Genomic DNA, 22,743 nt, shown 5'->3' on the forward strand with positions numbered 1-22,743 from the left:
CACCAGTGGTCCACCTCTATCTGCATAACAATGGAAGTTCAAAGGATTTTACTACCTGAAATGAAGACCATAAACGTAACCGTAAACAGATTTTTAAAAACCTGTTTTTGGTTCCTGCTTACACAACCAATATTAGAGAGAAACCAATGAAACCAGGCGTTGAGTGAACATATGTTATTAGAAAATCAGTATTTCCAGTATCTGAGATGACTTTAGAAAACACACATGTAGGAAATGTCGCCCTCGTGTGGTGTGCTTGAGAAGGCATTCAATAAGCCAACCCTAAACCGAAACCCTTTGAAATGTGCTTGGAAAGGCGGCATCAATTTAGATGTGTGGTTGTGTCAAATTATTACTAATAGTGGTAAATACATTTTGTGATTCATTATCTAATTGCTTTGGATTAAGTTATTATAATATATAATATTACAATATACTGTATACCTACAATTAAATGATAAAGGATACAAAATATAGTTGATTAGTCAGAAAAAATAATATGATTGTATAAATATCCAAATCAGTTTTCTTTGGCTTGATAATAATAATAATCATACTAATCAAAATGAAAATAATTTGATTGTTATGATATTAATAACAATGCTCATATGGGCGAATCCTTAAAGTCTGTCTCCAGGCTTTCTGTCTTTCTAGGCACATCTCTCACATCTCGTCCTCTGTTCTCCAGCGCTCAGTACAGGTCGGTGAAGGTTGATCATTGGCTGATGGGAGATGAGAGGCTGGAGGCTGGCGTTTCGTACCCGTGTCCGTGTGTTTACACTCACAGTACTCAAGACACACCGACGAGCGGACGCGTCAGGGTGATGGCGCTCCACAGATAACAGCGGAGATTTCCAAGCTATTCAGTTGTATTACATTTAAGAAATGCGGACAGTTCTTTTTCACTAATCTCGATAGGAATAACGCCGTCAAGTACCTTTGTTTTTGATTCGTTATGCTGCTTTCAAACTGTTGTAAAGACAACGCGTTTGCTTACTTGGAGTTGTGAATGAGATGAACTTTACGCAAATTGTTCTGTTTCACTAATGACGGGGACTTTAACTGTCGTTTTAAGGAACGCATACATTTTCGTGTAATCGCGTAATTTAATGATTTGGGGAATCATCCGGAGTGGACTATAAAATAGGTTTTTTTCAACAAACTAACAAGTTTGCGAAGTTTAAGGAGAAACTCGCCTCCGTAGAAGTATCCGGAGAGGGTTGAAAGAGGGAAGACTAGAGGATTCAGCGAGGCTTTAGCCGACTGGCGCGAGAGCACCTGGGGACATTTGGCAGAAGCGCGACCGGGTAAAGATGCTCTCTGCTTGGATACAGCGCGACCAGTCTCCCGCTGCCTTTCTCACGTTAGCGCTGCTGTACGGAACCTTTGCGATCCATGCAGGTACGAGCAACCCTTATGTTCGGTTATTTAAGTGAATGTTTACGGACTTTCGATACGAGGCATACAACAGATAAGCTCGGATGCGTTTTATAACACGCACACTCATGTAAACATACACACCCCAAAACACAGATAAGTTTAGTGATAATGAGGTTGTCAAGCAGGATGTGAATTTCTCATCAACGATTAAGACAAAACTGTAATATAAAGGTCACGCGGTTTAAGCGAAAATGGTTAGTTGCAGAAAGCCTTATACTTTTTCCTGTTTATTTCCCGTGTCCGGAATTGCATACATTTTAACGCAACTTTGCACGAACGACATGAAAGATTAAAAGAGGACGAGGTACAGTATTATCTACGGAAGGCGGAAAGGGAATGAATAAGGCTTTAGGTTGATCCATTTTTACTAAATGTGCACTGTCTCTAAATTATAACAGGTGGCACTGTTCATTTTAACAAAATCTATCTATCTATCTATCTATCTATCTATCTATCTATCTATCTATCTATCTATCTATCTATCTATCTATCTATCTATCTATCTATCTATCTATCTATCTATCTATCTATCTATCTATCTATCTATCTATCTATCTATCTATCTATCTATCTATCTATCAAGCAGTTAAAGGCATGCGTCTTCAGAGAAATATTCTGATCTCTTTCTGCTTGCGGTGCTGAGCTTCTGAGCAGCAGAATAAAGCTGAACCCCTGGTGTTCTCCGAGTAATTAAGGTTTAGCGCAATGTCTTCCTGGCTTCAGAAGGAGAGAGAGAGAAATATTAACCTTGTAAAAAGGAAACAACATCTGAAGGAAAGCAGACGATTCTGCGATTCACGTTGTAGCATTTAAAAAGCTTTTTCCTTTTTCCCGGTTCTTTGACTTTTTTCTCTTGATGTAGTTTAGGATTATATTTAGCAAATGTTGATGATTAAGCGGGGGTGAAGTTTTCTCAGCAGATTGCCAACTTTTTGACATTGAATAATTCATTTTGTGAAAATATTACATTACTACGCTAGCCTAATTTACATTTCATATATAATCACTAAAGTAGTGCTATAACCTCAAGGCCTGATGCCTAATAATAACACTGAACAAGGAGGAAAGCTGAAACATGGCACACCAGGTTCATTCAAGTTTTCTCTTAATATGGTAATGCTTGTTCTAATGAAATAACCAAAGCTTCTGGACATATTGGTTTTAAAAATTCATTTTACGTGGCTAATAAACTCCTTGTAAAGTTCTGGATAATGTTTATCAATTGCTAGTTCACAAGCAGATGATGCTGTGATGTGTTATTTTTCTGCATGAAGGCTAACCTATCTTCTGTCTGACCTTAGAAGTGACAGAAAGCAATGAAGCGTATAAGAAATCTCTCCCTCTTCATGCTCTCACACACATAAAATCAGATTAACATTCAGTGAGTTTATGTGATTGGTTTTTTTTTGTAAAAAGAAAACAAGAATATAACTGGATGCTTATTTTCCCTCAAATAGTAACATATGTAATATATTGGAAACTTAAAAAAAAGATTTTGCAGACAGAAGTTCTTCAAGACAAAATTCAGTGTTTGAATCAGTGTCTCTCAGGCCTAGATGCTGACACACATCCATCACAGTCAAGATGGATACTGTCTCCTCTCGCATTCTGTCCATTCCCATTCTTCCTCTCCTCCTTGTCGTTGTGTATTGTGGATGTGCTGAGCACAGATTTCCTGTATGCTACAGCTTTTCACTGTTGACATACACATTAATTACCCAGACTGCCAGGAACCCACGTCTGGCTCCTTTGCCCCATCAGCTTTTCTGCTCCTTGCTTGATTTGTGTGTGTGCGTGCACGTGTGTTTTTGTTTGTGTTTGGTTGGCTGAACATCCTTGTATACACGCTAGAGTGGGATGAGTGACGGAAGATCTTTGCTCTTGTGTATGTAATGGAGTCACACAGTCTGGATTTGCACGCACGTGTGCGTGTTGTGGGAGCTGGAGAAGATAACTCTCTCAGGAATGCTATGAATAAGACATAAACACTTGATCTTTATTGTTTTGACTGTTTATAGAGGAATGAGCGCATGAGGAGACCCTGTAGCCTGACAGTTAAGTGCCATTGGCTAAGAAGTAGGCAGGTCAGTGCCTAAGGTCAAGATGGAGGAGGGAGGTTTGCTCTGGTAGCCCCCCAATCATGTTTAGAAAGCGTAACATGTCGGATCCTCCCAACAGGAGCTATCGGACTTCGTTGGCAGTCTGGGGCGGATGGGGGGTGTAATTGGTTATCTTTAGGAGTAGGTCATCTGCATCCTGCAGTCGAGTTTTGAAGTTGCAACACCGAATTGCATGTCGTGAGAAAAGTGAAACGGAATAAAACTCCTGAAGTAAGGAGAGAGACTAGTAAGCCTTGTAATTGAGTTTTAGAGGTAGAAAAGAAAAAAATGCTTAGATCTATAAGACGTCTGGCAGAGATTTGAACTGCCAGTCTTGTGGTGTGCATTAGGTTTATGGCCGCTGTGGGAGGCAAAGAGAGGGGTGAGTACAGGGCATTGGAGGAGATCACTGGTTTTTCACTCACCCCCATACTGTATTATTCATCACTGTAAAGTGGCCTCTTTAATATTTTAAAGCAGTTTATGGTGGTGTGTGATCTGTTTATGATGCAACGGATTGCTGAAGTGGTGTCGGACACACGTTTTTTTGTGCATACAGGTTTTGTGTGTCAGTAGAGAAACTTAATGATTGTTGTAGTTGGGTTTGTGGCAGAATGAAGTTTTGAAAGTTTTTTTTTGTATCATATATTATATACAGCCGCAAATTCATTTAATCAGCATTTCTAGATGTATTGTGGTCATTCCAGTCCAGTGTCTGTTGAATTTCAACAAAATCAAACCTCAGGAGTGACATAAAGTCATCCAACAGCAATGTGAAAGACTGACATCGTGACGAGACGCATGGAAACTGTGATAAAAAATACCACATGAATAAATAATTTTCAAACTTTTCCTAAATGCATATGCAAATTGTATTGTATTGCTTAAAATTATATATTTTTTCTTTGCAGTTTTTGAGGTCTGAAGAAATACAGAGGATCTTTTCTGTTATTTTGACCTGTTTCTCCAGTTTTAATTTTCTGCAAAAAAATTCAAATAGAAACTTTATTTGAAATTTGGGAGAGACATTGTTAGTAGTTCACAGAATGAAACAAATATAATAATTTTACCTAAACACAATTTTTGTGATTTTTCTTTCCCAGAAAAATGGTAAGTCACAAGTTATTTGATAAGAAGATTTTATGCTGAATGTCAGGCTGTTGAATGTGAACGGTGCTTGTGAGTGTAGGTTACTGTATATGTGTATGCGTCATGAAGATAAGACGACGCAGACATATTCATCTGCGGCTTAAAAGCAAAAGCAGCTTGAGAATGAAAGTGAGAGAAATATATCTAAGGGAGATGTATTGAGATGGATGGAGCCCATGGGATTGCCTTTTAAACAGACTTTATTAAAAAAAGAGTGCGAGAGCGAAAAGTCAGGAGTCAGAAGCATTGGCATTCAAGCATCATTAAGTCCCTGGCACACACCGAGAGAGAAGACGACAGCGGCGGGAGAGAGTGAGGAATGGTGACAGAGAGCATTGTGTGATGAACAGATCGTTGAGTGGAGATGTTTTTATTAAGGTTCTTATCGATGCTTGAAGCTCTCTGTATTAATGGTGGACATTTTTAATGCTTTGCCAATACTGTGCATGTACACCGCCATAAATCTGCAACAAACAGGAGGGATGGAGTCTGCGAGAGAGGAAGGAAGAGAGGTTAAAAAGATATATTAAAGAACATGTGGTGGAGTTGTAATTGCAGGTATCACTTCATGGCAGGAGGACAAATGAACAACAGAGGAGCTGGAAAGAGGGTTGAGAGGAGACATTAGCTGTGTTATGTACTTCAGAAGCAGCGGCCTAAATGAAATGAAACCTCATAAGTGACCGATTTGGAGTCTATACATAGCCAGCGACTTAATGTGGTGTACAAATGAGTCGAGTTCCCTTGTATTGAACACTAAGCTGATAGCACAATACTGTAAACATAATATTTGATTTGTATTATGTAAGATACATATTTTTATGTGGACCTGAACTCTCAAATAAGTAAAATGATCCATATTTTTTATACTGAACTTTTAGATTAATATTTTTATGTAAAAAGTTACGAATAAGAATAATTTCATAAAATTACTATTACTAATGTATAATTATTACTATATATATATATATATATATATATATATATATATATATATATAAAATATAAAAATATTTATATTTTATGTTTAACATATTATATAATATATTAATTATAAAATAGATCAAATATATTATTATAATATTACATCATATATCTATATATACCTTTATATCTAAATATTTATTATTTGTTATTATTTACTGTTTATTATGATTATATGCATTATTTTATTTGTATTATAATTAATAATATATTTTTACTAAGTGCATCATAGTGCATTGTGGGATTGCCTTTTCCTTTACAATTAGGTATCCTGCATGTCTATGATACCTTCAAATTTTGTCTCCATAGGCAGCTTACCAGGTTTTGGAACAGAGTAAGCGTGTGTTAATGAATAGATGGATGGATGATGGGAAAGAAAGACATTTTAATGAAGTCAAAGCGAGGAGTGGATGGTTGAATGAGAATAGTAGAGAGGGAGACTCTTCACCCCACTGGGGTTTACGGCAGCTGGGTGGTGGTGGAGGTGGGTCGAGGGGCGGAGAGTGACAGGGTCTATAGAAGAATGACTCGGTAGGGTGGCTTTGTGCCCGGATTGAATAGAGAACTGAATGAGGCTCTTTTCTGCCACTGTGTGTGGGGTGTTTGTGGGGTGAGAGGGAGGAGGGGTCAGAATGCTTGCAACTTCTTCAGCTGGAGAGAGTGACTGACGGTGTATGTTTGTGTTTCCTCTGTGTCTGCATTCCATTCATAGTCACACTTCTTATTCAGTCCTCGTGAACAATGCCGTCAAGAGCCGACACATTTATGTCAGAATTCATTGGTCTTTAGTGTACGTACTGTAAATATAACTCTTTCATCATCTTTTTTTTTTGATACGAATGTTCCTGTAGCACGACTTGGCACTAGCTAGAGCAATGTCATGGGTTTGATACCCGGGGTTCACACATACTCATGCATATCTTGAATCCTCCGTGGAAACATCTACCAAATGCCAGCCTGATGGCTTCTTTTACCTCAAGAAAAACATGCGACGGTTGAACATTGCAAAATGCGGCAGACCGACACAATTATGCCAAGCCAACAGTGACTTTGGCGGACAGCCTTCCCTCAGGCTCAGGGTAGATGCTGCTGTGCCTGGCAGAGTCCAGAGATTACTGCGTACAGTAGGATCTTTTCCAAACCCAACAGCATGACAAACATCTAGGAGCATCAGCCTCTCAATCTTAGTCTGTCGAATTGTTTGCTTTGACAGTATTCAGCTGTGCTGGCTGGAAAACTGATACCCTCATTTTGACGGATTGATAGATGGATGTGACTGGTAAAGTTAGTGTTTTTATGCAACCCTTTCTGTTTTTACATTCGCTTCTCTAAGCTGCTTCAGAATCGGTTTCACATGACGATTACTACTTGCATCAGAGAGTAATGTATAAAAAGTTAAAGGAGTTACAAAAATCAGCAGTGAAGGGCCTCCAAGTCAGACCCCTTGATGGTACCTGTGGGGGTCTGGATAGCATGTCAGATTCCTTTCGGCAGGGGTCTGGAAGTGTTGGTGCCAGGGCCACGTGAATAGGTCTCCTGCAGTCCACCTGCCTTTTGTGTGTCCTGTCTTGAAAGAGAGACTTATTGAGGCCATGGAGATTTCCCTCATCTTCTTAGCCTTCAAAGGAAGTTCAGGCCGGTCCATGCCTAAAGATTAGACCCCAGCCAATCTGTGGTATGTGTGACTGTGCATTTTACTTTAATAGATGCTAAATGTGTGTTAATTGGTTAAAAGCAATGTTTAATATACGTTTTTTCTTTCGTAGAACACAACAATAGAATATTAGGGACTGATAGACTCAGTCACCATTCACTTATATTCTTTTTTTTCTGTACAGTGAAAGTCAACGGGGACCGAAAATGTCAGTTCCTTACTTTCTACCAAACATCTTTTTTTACATCACATGGGTTTAAACAGCATGAGGGTGATAAGTCATCAAGAACAGATATTTTCATTTTTAAACTGTGCCTTTAAGACTTCACCACTGAGTCTTTTAGACAAGGGATAAATAAAAACCACACTGTCAGCCAAAATCTCCTTCCTATGTTATCCGCTAAATTAAAAGCTGTGGAATCTTCTCCTCACTCATGTTTGCTCACTCCATCCCGCTCTTATTTCCTCTGGCTCCTCTATTGTGATGGGGGTTTGTGGATTTGCTTTTTGGAAGGAAGCGTGGAGAATTCTATCTCTCGCCTTTTAAGGCTCCCATCTGCCCCAGGGATAGAGAATTATTGGGGGTTGAGGATCTTTTGGGGTTTTTATTAGGGTCTTCTGTGGTTTGCATGCTACAGCGGGGCCTCTTGGGAGGGATGGGGGGCATCTTCCCCGAGAACACACACGTACACATACATGCCTGCTCAACGGCTTGTTCTCAATGTTGAAGTGCTGGAACGAAACGTCCCCTGTGTGTGTGGCATGCTGGTAAAGGCAGTCTGATGGTGTGTGACCAAAGAGTAATGTTTCTTTGTGACGTCGCTCTAGTTTTCTTTGAGGAGGCCACACACAATGTGCTTTTGTGAACGAACAGCCCTGCCTGACCAGGAAATGAGAATGCGGCGTTTGACACAAAAACAGTGTAAAATGTTGATGTCTGAATGAGTGAAACCAATGCAATAAATTTATTTGATGCACTGGTGGTATTACATTTGTATGTGGTGTTTTAAACACTAACCTTTAGACAAAAACAAAAGAACAGACACTGTTACACGCATCTAATTAAAGCAAACTTAGAAGAGCCCTGGTTTCACAGTCAACACCTTAGGAGTGACTCCTTTATGGACTTTGGCTGCACCCTTGTTCTTGAACACATAAGCTAGTGATGCTTTATCTATTTGGATTGTGTGTTGTTGCTGATTCCACACCCGTTTGGTGTGATTCTGGTTTGATCTTACCAGTTTTGCCTGGTTTCCTTGTGTGAATGGTTCCACTCCTAGACTGTGAGGTAGCAGAATCTGATATGTTCAAGTGGAGGGAGGAGCAAAAGCAGGGAAGTGGATCTTTAACTGCTAACTAGGGTTCACAAGAAGGCCACATTCACAGGGCCTGTCAATCAAATGTTTTACACCCCTCACTCATGCAAGTCTGATATGCTTTGGTCTGTTTTTGGTCACTTTGAACCCAATTCAGATTAAATTGAAATATGTTTTACTGTTTGCTATTTTGATTGTCAAGTCAATTAATCAGCTGTTCAATGTAAATTGAATAAAAAGCCCAGTTTAATTTATTTTCTATTTGCTGTTGAGACAGACTGCACTGATTTTTTAACACGTAAAGATAATACTATATCGCTGCTGTACTTCTGAAACCTTGAATCTCCATATTTCATGATTTGTATTTTTTGTCACCCTTTGTGTTTGTCACTGGGCTTTGCAAATATCTAATCAAGAAAAAGTATTAAAAAGTGCTTGTCAACTTTGACAACAAAATATTTAATCATTTTAAAAGCACAGTGTTTGTTTTCATTTCCTGAAAAACAGCAAATTTGTACATCCGAGGTGACAATACCTAAATGTTAGTTATGTCCTGGGAAAAACATCTGTCAGTCGTATCAAACGATTCAAGGAATCTCACCTGATTCTGCTGTCTGCCCACATAAGTCTTATTAAGACAGTTTCACATTTTAAATATGTGATCTCTTTAAATTTGAATGGATTTTGATTGGATGTCATATCTTTTTACTGTTCACCAGCTGTAAAAAAAACGTCTAAAAGTGAACCATATCTTTCCTCTGTATCATTAGTTGTAGTTAAGTCTTCCCTATTCTCTTAAATTTATATTAATGTCTAAAAATGTATCTTTAAAGTTATTAGGCATGTAGTCTATTAGATTTATGCTCTATCTACAGTGGTAAGGTGGCCTCTGTTGTCCTTCAAATAGGCTTCTTTTCAATAGACATGCATTACTTTCTTCCATTTGGTGTAGTTTACACTTATGCCCACCTCTGCTGTTTCTCAAGCTTCTTACCCGTGAATGGACAGATGGATGGTGCTGCCGACCTCACACTCACCTTTTTGGTCACACGGCTCTGTTCCACCTATCTGCTCCGATTAGCAGGGGATTTGAGTGTGTAGTGGCTTCTTGCGCACCCTAGTGCTTATACCTAGACCTGAGGCATCTCAAACCGCTGCCACAGCCGACATTTCCCCAACGCACCCCTCAGCCACCCATCCATTCATAGGAAGCAAAACGATCCTTATGTCTGTAAATCAGAGCAGTGTGCACAGGGTTGGCTAGGGCCCTATCGCAGTGTGGCTCGTGTTTACGAGGATTAAGGAAACAGATGGACGGCCATGCTGACTGGTGCGGCTTCATTAACTCTCAGCGCGACCGTTGTAAAGTCCTCCGCCCCTGCACATCTCGCTCCGGAGCTCAGGGCCGAGCCAGACCAGAGGTCTGCAGGGAGAGCGAGGTTACAGCAGGGGGAGGCGGATCGCACTCATGACGGCTGTGAAGATGTTTATTGATCGGAAAGCTGAGATGTGGGGCTGGGTGTTTCTACTTGATTGATTAATGTTGAAGTGAAGCAGTGGGACTTTCTTTAAAGAAAGACTCCTGACATCATGTTGTCAAACCAGGGGCTGAGAGAGAGTGGTTTTCCCAAAGGAGTTGTGTATGTTACAAGTATGTGCCGCTGTGGTTTTGTTCGGCAGTTTGTCAAAGAGCATGGGTGACATGGCAATGAAATACAAACTGATTTGAAATTGTACGGCTGGACTGATGGAGTTTATATTTATTTTTTCATCAGACAGTGTGAAACCAGTTGTCAGACCCATAGTCATAGTCCACAGTCCACTCCTGTGCATTAAGAATCACTGTCTAAACACGTCTTTCTGAGACATGGCTCAGTTTAGCCCGCCTTTTGTATACGCAAGGGTTAACCTGAACCTCCAACACTATTCTTTCTTTGTCTTTAACATTTTGAGCGACTTGCAGCCAAAAACAGAACGTACTTAGCAATCTTAATAGATGACTTAAGCCAGGTAGACAGACTTACCTCCAGCAGCCCGTGGGAGAAAGCTTTAACAGAAGATGTTTTTTGGAAGGACAGCCCCACAGGGAGTCTTTGTGCGTGTACCGCGGTCTGTTAGGAGGGATGTAAGGGCTGCAACCTTACGTATGTCACTCTGGGGTAGACAGGTGGTGTAAAAACACAAACTGGCATGAAAGACTAACTTCTCTTCTGGGGTCACAGAATACTTGTAGAGGTCTTTATGTTACCATCTGCCCGTAATAGGGATTTAAACACAACAAAGACCCATCAGGGTTTGGCAAGGCAAAACTTATTCCCGTGCACAGATTTGGTACTTTTAGAAGTCGTTCTGAAATCCTTTATTCGGTCATTGCTTCACTGATTATTCTTGAGATGCCATCGCCGCAATGGCTTCTTATAATCTACTTTCCGGTAATGACTTCCGAACACATTTACGACCCTTTTGCTTTATTTGTGAGACAAATTGAAGTCGAAATGGAGAGAAAAGAAGGCCCGGGAAGTCTAGTCATTTGCTGCTTAAATCTTCATAACGCAAGCTGCCGCCAGCAAACTGTGCTTATGTTGATGTGTCGATGCTCACATTATTAAGTGCAACAGAGCTTTTGTTTCATTGATTTAAAGTACCGAGTGTGACTGACAGGAATAAAGAAATGTTTGTACGAGTCTTTGTGCAGATTATGGCGTCCTCCCACATCTCGCGCAGTTGCTCGCGGCTGCGTTTAAGATCGTATTTGTTTGCGAGTATGTGTTTTGCTTGAATGACAGTTGTGCAGTGCTGAGGAGTGCGTAAATCTATCCTAAATGAGGCCGGACCCTTTAGCACCACCATTTACACACTTGTCCTGAAGGCGCAGACACATTGGAATTAATGACCCACAATCGACTGGAGACGGTATAAGGAGAGAGAGAGAAATGATGGGAAACAAGAATAAACAGGACGTATAGAAACAAACCTGCCCTCTGTGTCTTCTGCTCTTCTCTCAGCGAGAGGGCCAATTACATGACTATGTCTTACCTGTCTTTCATCTGCTAAGAGGAGCAGTGCTGAAATGATGGTCCCTTCTCGTGCAATTACATGGAGACGTCCTGGATAAGGGGCTCTGTCGCACACGGCGACAGAGATACACTCTTGAATACCTTTGAGGACATAAAAGACCAGTTTGACTCTTTGATCCATCAGGAACCTGAGAGGCATCTTCTCGGCCTTTTGTATGCACAAATTTTGTATCCCATTTTTGTGGCAGTTTTGTTGGTTCACTAGACCTTATAACATTATATTTACGTGTGTGTTTTACAGGACATGCTGAACTATGAAATAACTGCCCTTACAAAAAAGAAGTTTATTTACGTTTGCTACTAATATTTTTTTGTAAAACTTAAAATAAGAAAGTATACTGTTCAGTGTACTTTTCATTCTTCTCAACAAAAAAAAGTTTACTAATGTTATACTTAATATTTTTATTATATAAATTATAATTAAAAATATATTCTTATAATCTATTATAATATAATATATATATATAATTTTATTTTTATTTAAGAGTATACTTATAAATATACTGTTACTAGTAGTTGCTACATAAAGTATACTTAAAAGTGAACTTTAAGTATACTTAGTAAAATGGAGATAAAGCCACCGGGGGTGGGTACAAGAAACCATCAATATAATCTACATTTATATTTTTGTACGTTTTTGTATGTTTGAAAGTCAAAACATAAATAGATCAATGAGTAAAAATGTATGAGCGGGTATTGGGTTTCGTTATTTTTTTTTGATTTCTACTTGAAACAAGAACACACTTTCAAACATTTATATTGCCTTATGGTCTGGTTATTAGGTGTAGTAGTTGTTGAATATATGTGCATATTAATGCGGTTGTTAGCACTAATCATTAATCCTTTAACATTATCTACCATTGAGTATATGTTGTTGTTCTGACATGGAGTGTGTGAACAAAGGTTTTGTTTGTGATGCTGTAGACCTGTGCCGTCTGTCGTGTCTGAGACTGGAGGCAAAAATCAAGAAGATCTGGCAATATGAGCTTAGACAAAGACCCTCATAGAGCCAGAGTTCAAAGGTGGCATTTTTTCAAACATACAAAGACAGTGTTGTTTTAAAAGCTTAGTTTTAATTCAGTGGAGAAAAAAGAGTGATTTTATGTGCATGTAAGGATGAAATGAGTAAGGAAGGGTAAATAAGGGAGGGTGTTCCTTCCAAAGTAAGGAAGGAAGGAGGCGTGAACCAGCGAACATTAAATAAAACTTTTAATAAAATAAACAAACAAACAAAACGAAAGTAAAGGGCCGACAGCGACCTCACGGTCAACTGCCGGCCACACAAACATAAATAAAACTTAACACAATATCCAGGCCTGGTCCTCTCTCATTGTACACTCCTGTTGCTCGTCCTTTTATGCTTCTGATCTCCTCCGTGAGAGATGCGAGACCGGTGCAACACGCAGCTGACACTCATTATCACTCGCGTCACCGGCCTCGCACCATTCCCTCGCGGCTCTCGTCCCGCCTTCCTCGTTACAATTACACAAACAAATTTGGCACAAAATATACATAATTAGAATTTTGTATATTCTGGAATATTAAAAACTGCTAAGATTTTCAGATCAGCAGTTCTAAATATGGAGACGTCCAGGTGGGACCAAAGGAGGAAGCATAAAATAATGGGAAAAAAAATACTGACTTGTTATTTAAGCTTGAAAATGACAATTCAATTTAGCTGTTGTAAGATGCATTGACAACCTTTCTTCAGGCTAACTAGCCATTACATTTGATTTCATTGAGCATAATAACGGCAGACACTGTGTGTGTCTCGCTGTAAGATTTAAGAGGCTGTGATGTCATAAATGGTCAAATGACATTTAGCCACAACTCATCCAAAGGTCAGAAGACAAAAGGCTTCAGAAATGAGACATTTTAAACAAAACAAAGGCAAATATATGAAATAAAGACAGGGATGGATTAGTATTGCAGCGAGAGTTGATAAAACACAGACATGCATATAAAAATGCCATGAAAATGTAGCTGAAACATTGCTATAGATTTTGTGCCTGTAATATGTCTTTAGATATACTGTTAAGAACAAGAAATCATAGAAAAATAACATAGGATAAAGATTTCGTAATACTATTTAGGTTGAAGTCATAGCTATACATTTACCAAAACTATGTGTGTTTGTTTGCAGTACACAGCATTATCAGACTCTTTGTGGTGTAGGGTGGACAGTCTTCAAGCACTGTTCAATTGCAATTTAAAAAGAAAATAAAGACACATTACCTTAAAAAAGAGGTACATAATGATCTCATTCAACATCCAATGAGCTCTTGAAAATTGCATTCAAGAAAATGAGTGTGACTCATAATGAGATTGAGCATCAAGGGTGTATTTTTCACCTTTTAGATTTAACTGCTTCATACCCATCCACCAAAACCTATCAGGCTGGCTTTGAGGCTGAAGTGAAAAAGGTAAAAAAATGGAGGGTGGGATAGGAAGGGGAGTCCCAGGAGAGAGAGATTGCTTGAGGATTAGTTTGGTTTTGATGAAATGGAGTTTTCAGAGGTAGATCTGTTGAGATGGACAACACGATTTCAAACATGCACACACTGGCACTCAGCTCCACACGGCCTTATTAACAAATGGAGTCCCGCAGGAGGAGCTCAACCCCCCACCTAAGCGTTTTTTCATGCTCACTTTTTTTCCACGGTTTATTCAAGGGATTATGGATCCCTAATCTCTTTGAACCATAATTCAGATTAGATTTTGTATTATTGTTAGGGCCGGGCCTGTACCCAACTCACTCTCTGACCGACCATGTTGCTCTAATAGAAAATTGATTAAAGCGCTTGACCACTGGTCCCAGATTGCAAAAACATGACAGTAGAGAGATGATAAAAACAGACAGCATCAGCTTGTATTCCATGTATTCAAGCGTCCACCGTCGATGACACAAAACAATTGATTTCTTTGTTGTTGTGTTTGCGCCTTTGTGTGAATGTTTATACATGCCCACAGGGACACGAAGAGAGTGAGATTACTTCATGATGAGCTCTGTCATTGTGTCATGCGTTTCCCCTCAGCATATTTTCTTTGCTGGTTATCGTTGCATACACGCCTGAATTGCCCTGTCTGTGGCATATAGATTAAAGACTAAATAGATATTTATTTAATCTCAGTCTCACACTTTGTTTGAGGTTTTCTCAAACGTGTAGCTATCTGACGCATGATGTGAGGAAATATGCCAGTTCAGGTTTTTATTATATGCCTGAAAATGTCTCGGTTACGACTGTAACCTCCATTCCCTGATGGAGGGAACGAGACGTTGTGTTGAGAGAAAGACTGGGGTTTGATCTCGAGAACCTATCATCTCCGAGAGGAATTTAAAACGCCAATGGGCTTGGCGAATGGCACATGCATGCCAGTCCCCGCCCCGTGCATACGGGTATAAAAGGGAGGTGGCGGCGGCCATTAACTCATCTTTTTGGGCTGAGGAACCTGAGAGACATCACCCGGTCACTGCAGCGGGTCGGCGAAGCGTTGTGGCATGAAGACACAACGTCTCGTTCTCTCCATTAGGGAACGGAGGTTACAGTCATAACCGAGACGTTCCCCTTCAGTCGGTCTCTCGACGTTGTGTTGAGAGACAGACTGGGGACCTATCTTTACACGCCATGGCGCTGAGCCGTATCACGACCTCAAGCGGAGCGACACTGACTAGACTAGCGAGACACAAGTGAGCGCTACTGCGAGACGTAATCTTCTAGTGGGATCAGTACTTAGTAGCATACCCTGAGAGGCTCGTACCTACGCCCGTCATGGACAGTGGCGTTCGTCTCTATTAGCGAGACGTCTCCCGGCGCCGTAAGGAACACTGGGGAAAAACTGCTCTCCTCGTTGAAGAGTGTGCTACGGAGGCCACATCCTACGACAAGGGGAGTTTACATGTGGAGACACCAACATGGTCTCACCGGTGGGGAGAACAACATGTGAAAAAATGCGCCAGCCCGAGTAGGGGGGACAGAACTAGGGCTGTGTATTGGCAAGTGCCTCCCGATATGATACATATCACGATAGATGGGTCACGATACAATATATTGCTATGTGTTTCGATACGATACACATTTGCGATATATTGCAATACTTTTAATAGAAAATGTAAAAAGTAGAGCTAGAAATACAACATGCTGTCCACCACCTGGGATTTTCTGTAAGGATAAGTGTAAAAACATCCCTTACCTCTGCAGAGTGGCCATGATGTGCGATGCATGGAGCTTTAGATAAGAGGTTTAGGTTCTCAAACTATGGATTGCGCCCCTCAAGTGGGTAGCACAGGGGAATAATTAGGTAATAAGGTGGCTCACGCAAGTCACTTTGTTGTGGTGCATTACACAGGGTTTGACATTAAGCATTGTCATGTGGTTGTCCATCAGACAAGTTAATTTGACATACACTTGTCCGAGTACAAAAATACTTGTCCAAAGATTAAAAAAAATGATATTTCATTTGAATTATAATATAATATAATCAATATAATTGTTTCGGATTTAGATTGGTCAAGTTTGCTTCTAAGCATTTTAACTAGTGTCAGCTTTGGCCGCCTGAATTTGGCTATAGGCCTACTCTCCGTGACTGCTATAAAACAAAGGCAAGCAGTAATTATTATGTTAAGGCTAAATTAACTTTTTTTGCACATAGCACTGGTGCTAGAGAGGTTTAAAGTTTGGTAGCACAGGCAGAAATGTGGAAGTGTAGTTCAACATGAATAGGCAGATAACTGACAAAAGACATTAATGTTACATACAGATGGATAAATTAGGGCCATATATAATTTTTAGATTACCTAAATTTGTTTTAATATTTCTAAGTTCTGTGTTTTTCCTTTTTTACTATACAATAGTGGTATATTTGTCCACATAAATTACTGTAGGTTACTATAGTATTTACTATAGTAAACTGCAGTAAAAATTCTTATTATATTGTTTTTGAACTTTACTATAGTATACAGTGTTTATCAATTTACTACAAAGGCACTTCAATTTTCAATAGTACACTACAGTATTTTTGTCTGAGTGTTCAATTTAACGGGACTTTTATTTTGACGGGTCTTTGGGAAGACGCTTGTTTGCAGATAGCTTCAATCAAACACTAAAACATTCGTAAAATAAACTCTCAGAGCAACTCTGGAGATGAAGTTCATGTGTTCATATCATCATACAATGCAGCGCAGATAAATACTCGACCATCACTCGTGTTGTATGTTAAACTGTGCACATAATTCACTCAGACACCCAGAACAGCCAGATGACATTTAGATAACAGTATTCCTCGTCCGCGTGGACTCAGTGCGGTGCGCCATTGATTATTGTCACACACAAACAAGCACAACCACGACAAACACGCAGCTCTGTCTAATGCACATATTCTTATTATTCTACATATATGTCGCACTGTTTTTTTTTCAAGTTACTTGTCCGGTCGGGCAAGTAAAATTCTCTCTCACTTGCCCATACAAAACATTTACTTGTCCCGGACAAGCGTTAATGTCGAGCCCTGATTACAGTTAAAACAATGAACATGGGCAGTATAAAACCCCTGCTTCATCCGTGCTGTAAATGTGCTGGTGTCACATCCGTGAAAGCACAATAAATGTCATTGTTACTTTTCTTAATAAACTTTATGTCTAATGCACTGCAGTAGCCAAGTGACTTGTGTCATGACTTGCGAAGCCTACAAACAGCATTATTTTATATAACTCAATACTCCATGACTTATTTTGAAAACCAGAGCACACCCACACATCAGCTCTGAGAGCTCCAAGCATTCTTATATTTTTTACCATGCTCACTTCCACTTACTTTTGGCTGTATGTATATGACATGATTTAAAAAAAATTATCGATAGTAGAGGTATCACTATCGATACACTATTGAAAAAATTATTATTGCGATAGTTACATGTATCGATATTTTTGCACAGCCCTAGACAGAACCCAGGTGGGGTAACCCACCGGAGGGGAGGTCACAGGTTCACCAACAGGGGAACCAAGAGTGAGGAATTCAACATACGGGACGACCCTGCAGGGGAGTCACTACGTATGGGGCAACAGTCTGAGTATAGGGGTCCACATGAGCAGGGGCGACTCTACCAGTACTGGACTTGGTTACAACAGACCGCTCCGTCCGGTCTGTTACCACAATTGCCAATGCTTAGTGATGGATGGAATGCCTGTACTTCGCCCTAAGGGGGAAAGTAGGGAGGCTAAAATAGTGTGCTAGACTCGCGTGTAGAGGGGCACAGGCGTACGCCCAACCCAGTTGCCGACCTTACATGCCGGTAGCGTGTAAGACATTGGCAGCAGCACTACATATGTCTGCCAGAGAGGCGCCCTGAGCCAGTGCCCACGAGGAGGCCATACCCTGGGTGGAGTGGGCTCTCATTACAAGTGGCCACGGGCGATCTTGGGACCAGTATCCTCGATCCAGTGCGCCAATCTCTGTTTGGAGACAGCCCTCCCCTTGTGCTGTCCCCCAAAACAGACAAAGAGCTGCTCAGAGCTTCTAAGGCTCTGCGTGCGGTCCAAGTAGAGGCACAGTGCGTGTACTGGACACAACACGTTGGCGGTTGGGTCTTCCTCCCCAGAGGGGAGCGCCTGCAGGATCACCACCTGGTCCCGAAAGGGAGTGGTGGGAACCTTGGGTACGTAACCTGGCCGGGGTCTCAGGATAACGTGAGAACTAATTCCAAATTCTAGGCACCTATGGGACACAGAGAACACCTGGAGGTCCCCCACCCTCTTGATGGAAGCTAGCGTCAGCAAAAGTGCCGTCTTCATCATCGGATGAGGAAGACTGGCATATCTGAGGGGCTCGAAAGGGGCCGTACAAAGGCCCTGTAGGACCACATTAAGGTCCCAAGAGGGTACGGAGCGCGGTCGAGGTGGATTCACCCTTCTCGCACCCCTAAGGAACCTGGTGACCAGGTCATGTTGGCTGAGGGACTAACCCTCCAAGAGATTGTGATGAGCGGCAATAGCGGCTACATACACTTTCAGCATGGACGGGGAGAGGTTGCTCTCAAGTCTCTCCTGTAGGAAGGCCAACGCCGACCCGATCGGGCAACTCCGTGGGTTCTCCCCTCGGGAAGAACACCAGGACGAGAAGAGACATCACTTATAAGCGTATAAATGCCTAGTGGCGGGGGCTCTAGCCTGCACGCCGGTGTCTCCCTGACCGCCGGTGGCAAGACACTCAAGGTCTCCTCGTCCCGTCCAGGGGCCAGACGTGGAGATTCCAGAGGCCTGGCTTGGGGTGCCACACCGTGCCCTTCCCCTGCAACAGAAGGTCCTTTGTCAGGGGAATCGGCCAGGGGGGGACTGTCGTCAGAGCCACCAAGTCTGAGAACCAAGTCTGGTTGGGCCAGTAGGGCACAACTAGCAGTACTTGATGTCCCTCTTCCCTGACCTTGCACAGGATCTTTGCAAGGAGGCTCACTGAACGGAAGGCGTACTTCTGCTTGTCCCGCGGCCAGCTGTGTGCTAAGGCATCCATGCCGAGGGGCCCCTCGGGTCAATGAGTCCCAAAGCGGACAATGGGTGGAGTCCAGGAGGCAAACAGGTCCACCTTCGCCTGGCCGAACCGCTCCCATATGAGCTGGACTGTGCGGGGATGGAGTCGCCATTCTCCGCGGGGTGTCCCCTGATGGGAGAGCGCATGTGAGAGGAAATTTGCTCTTTTAGAAATATCTGCGGCTCGCTGCCGAGACGCCCAGGGGAAGTCCGCTACCGAGAGAGAGAAATCCGCTGCTTTGTGTCGTAAATCCAGCAGTCTGGAAGGAGAATTCTCGGAGAGAAGAATCGCTTGACATTCAGAAGAACATAAAGATGAGTGAATGGCCGCCGCCACCTCCCTTTTATACCTGTATGCACGGGGCGGGGACTGGCGTGCGTGTGCCATTCGCCAAGCCCATTGCCGTTTTAAATTCCTCTAGGAGATGATAGGTTCTCAAGATCAAACCCCAGTCTGTCTCTCAACACAACGTCGAGAAACCGACTGAAGGGGAACTAAGCCCTGTTAGGAAAGGTACAGACAGTTTTTCAGTTGTTTTCCTCAAAGTTTATACAGTAACACTTTACAGTACGGTTGTATTTGTTAACTAATGCATTAGCTAGTAAAAGTATTAGCATTAGGCTTAGCTAACTAAAGTAATGCATTAGCGTATATTAGCATATACAGTTTTTCAACATTTATTAATCGTTCTTAATGTTAGTTAAAGACAATACAGTTGTTTATGTTTCTGTTAATTCATTGTGCCTTAAAGGGCCGGTGTATGGAATTTAGCGGCATCTAGTGGTGAGGTTGCGAACTACAACCAATGGCTCACTCCACCCCTCCCGTTCGAAGCACTACTGTGGCTGTAACCATTTACAGAGATTGCAATGCTCCCATGTAAATCCATTTTTCTTCACCTGTCTGTTAATATCATTTATTACACGGCTCGTTGGAATTCTTGATTCTGATTGACCAGTCGCGACATTTGCAGGTTCGTTATTCCCAGATAACAACCTCTCAAAAATCATTTTGGCAGGTTTTTTTGACAAATTAAATATAAATATATCTTTTAATAACATATATGACATTATATTTACAAATGATTAAACCAAATTGCCTGTCCGTGACATCTGAACATCGTTTCTTACCTTAAAACCGAAAGTAAATGGCTTTTCCTTGCGGAAGGTCTGCATTCGGTAAAAATGAGCTAAAAAATATTTCAAATTCACATTTCATGTCCAGTTTTTTTTCTCATGTGGCAAGTAGCCGCTTCACGTCGGGTCCTGATTACACTGTCGGGTCTTATTTCTGTGATAACATCCGGCTGTCTGTACATAATCCCTTACATGATGTATTTCATATGGCCCACCCCTTAACACCACTGTGATTGGTCGCTTTACATGCCAGACAGACAGTCTCTTCCTGTGTGATCTGATGCCTGTGGCTCCAGCCAGACTTACTAAGAATTACATCACTTGTTAAATCATTGTTTGTCAATTTTGTGTCATTCAGGAAACTTTACCTGCACATATGCATTGTTATGTAATCTCGGAAGCTCATCTTCAACTCAAACGCACACACCCATGATACAATATGACCTTTTGTGCTCTCTCTTACATTTATTCCCTTGAAATATGGGCTGTGCTCTTAGCATCCTCTGGTTGCTTCACCACTTGTTTGTTTTTCCCCCTTGTTTAAGATGAATTATGAAACAAGAGGAAGCTGAGAGCCGCTGTGAGTGAATGTCGAGTTGTTCAGCCCCGGGCAGAGAGAGATAAAGAAGGAGAGGAGACTTTGTCTTCTCCCTTTGCTTACTAATGCATCCACCCCCAGTAGACCTTCATAATATACACCTAAGCTAAACAAATGAAAGCATTCTCCAAACTGCATATTAGTATTGGTTTTATTGCTCATATGAGAGAGATTGAGGGGGCTGCTGTGTGTTTACACTAGCTTCCTCTCTGCCGGGGCTCGGGTCGGACTGCAGTGTACATTTCATTATTCTTGCCTCCTCCGGGGAACACCTGAGACGATTCGGCGGGCCAGGCTAAACAGAGCCCAATTAGATTATGAGCTGAAAGATTTTAGGGTGCTGGCAGGTAATTGGTCACCACTTCTTTTATTATATAGGTCCTCACAGGTTTCGACCAAAGTGGCGAGTTGAAGCAGAGGCGTTCTCGCACTTGTTCACCGTTCATCTCGTGTTTTCATCATATCTTTCTCACTCTTGTTTTGGTTGTTGGTTGCAGTCTCTAGTCAGTCTCTTGTTTGTGATACCTGATTTACAGTATGTGCACCATTTCCTCACCAGCTGTCGTTCTTCTCTCATGATGTTTTTTACATTGCGTTTCATAATACAGTGAGATTAGAGCAGGACTCGAAAGGGCTCCGCTCATTTTCAACTTCTGATTAGGAGTTTTAAGTATGCTTGAGACATTAGGTGACACAGAGTCTCATCTAACCAGTTGTTAAATATTTTACTGTATAAAACTTAACTAAGGAAATTAATAGACTACAAACATGAAGTGGTGTATATTGGATGTTGGACAGAAGATGAAACATTGTTATGGTTCACTAGGCAGAAACTTGTTTTCGCCGTGTTTCATGATTAAATATATAGTGCCTGTGAGGGACTAAGTTGCTATATACAGTATCTATTTACAGTAAGTGATTCATAACAACTCACAGTATATGGCAAATACACAGATATGAAATTATATGAGCTGTGCTCTTAAAGAAACTAATGAGTTTATAAGATGACTAAAGTACTTTACAGTACATTACAATGGCCGTGTTTATGTGGTTGTAAAAAAACTAAAGATTTTAACAGTATTTATAAGTTTAATTTCACCACAAACATGCTGTACAGTAGTTTTTGTATCACCCCCCAGACATTTATTTGTTAATTTGGTTTATTTCCCTGAAGAAACCATACCTGCTTTTTGCTAAAACAACCATTTTCTATTTATATCTTAAATTTACCTGAGGCCTTTTAAAATCAGTTACCTGAATAAATGTCTGTTAACAATACATGTAAATCTATGTCTGCTGACAAAATGTCTGCCCATTTCACACATTTCATTGCAATCTTTTATGGAATTGTGTAAATTCAGTTCACAATAAAATAAATGTTTAATAATCCGATGCACTCCAGCTATGCACGAAGCAGTGTTGGCTACATGTTGAGACTCTTTTGCCGGCCTCGGGATCTCAGGATGAGGTGACCCGTGAACTGGGAGTTACTAAGAGAACACTATTAGATATCTGCCCTCTGAGCAGGTCACTTAACCCCAGGTTTCTCAAGTAGAACTGAGCAATTACTGTCAGGGTTGCGGGAAAGAACCCAGATGCAGGCAGCAGCGGTGAAGGGGTTAACACAGATTTATTAATTGTACAAACAAGAAAACACCCACGATGGGGGACAGACAAGGTAACTAAAAGTATTCAAACATGCAAAACCAAAAACTTCCCATGTGGGGGCAAAACCAAAGAGAATAAACTATAACAAAGACTTGACTGGAC

The 22,743-nt window shown here is 41.1% G+C and overlaps 1 protein-coding gene across 2 annotated transcripts in view; it reads left to right on the forward strand.

The window, feature by feature from the left end:
* Positions 1-726: 726 nt before the first annotated feature.
* Positions 727-22,743, forward strand: part of unc5b (unc-5 netrin receptor B) — a 55,369-nt gene continuing 33,352 nt past the window's right edge. For both annotated transcript variants that reach the window (XM_057342810.1, XM_057342811.1), the window contains exon 1: positions 727-1,401. In XM_057342810.1, the coding sequence (XP_057198793.1) occupies positions 1,314-1,401 (88 nt within the window). In that variant the 5' untranslated portion in view covers positions 727-1,313. The remainder of the gene's footprint in view (positions 1,402-22,743) is intronic.

Source organism: Triplophysa rosa, linkage group LG9 (genome assembly GCF_024868665.1).
Source record: "Triplophysa rosa linkage group LG9, Trosa_1v2, whole genome shotgun sequence".
In the NCBI taxonomy this organism is placed as follows: Eukaryota; Metazoa; Chordata; class Actinopteri; order Cypriniformes; family Nemacheilidae; genus Triplophysa; species Triplophysa rosa.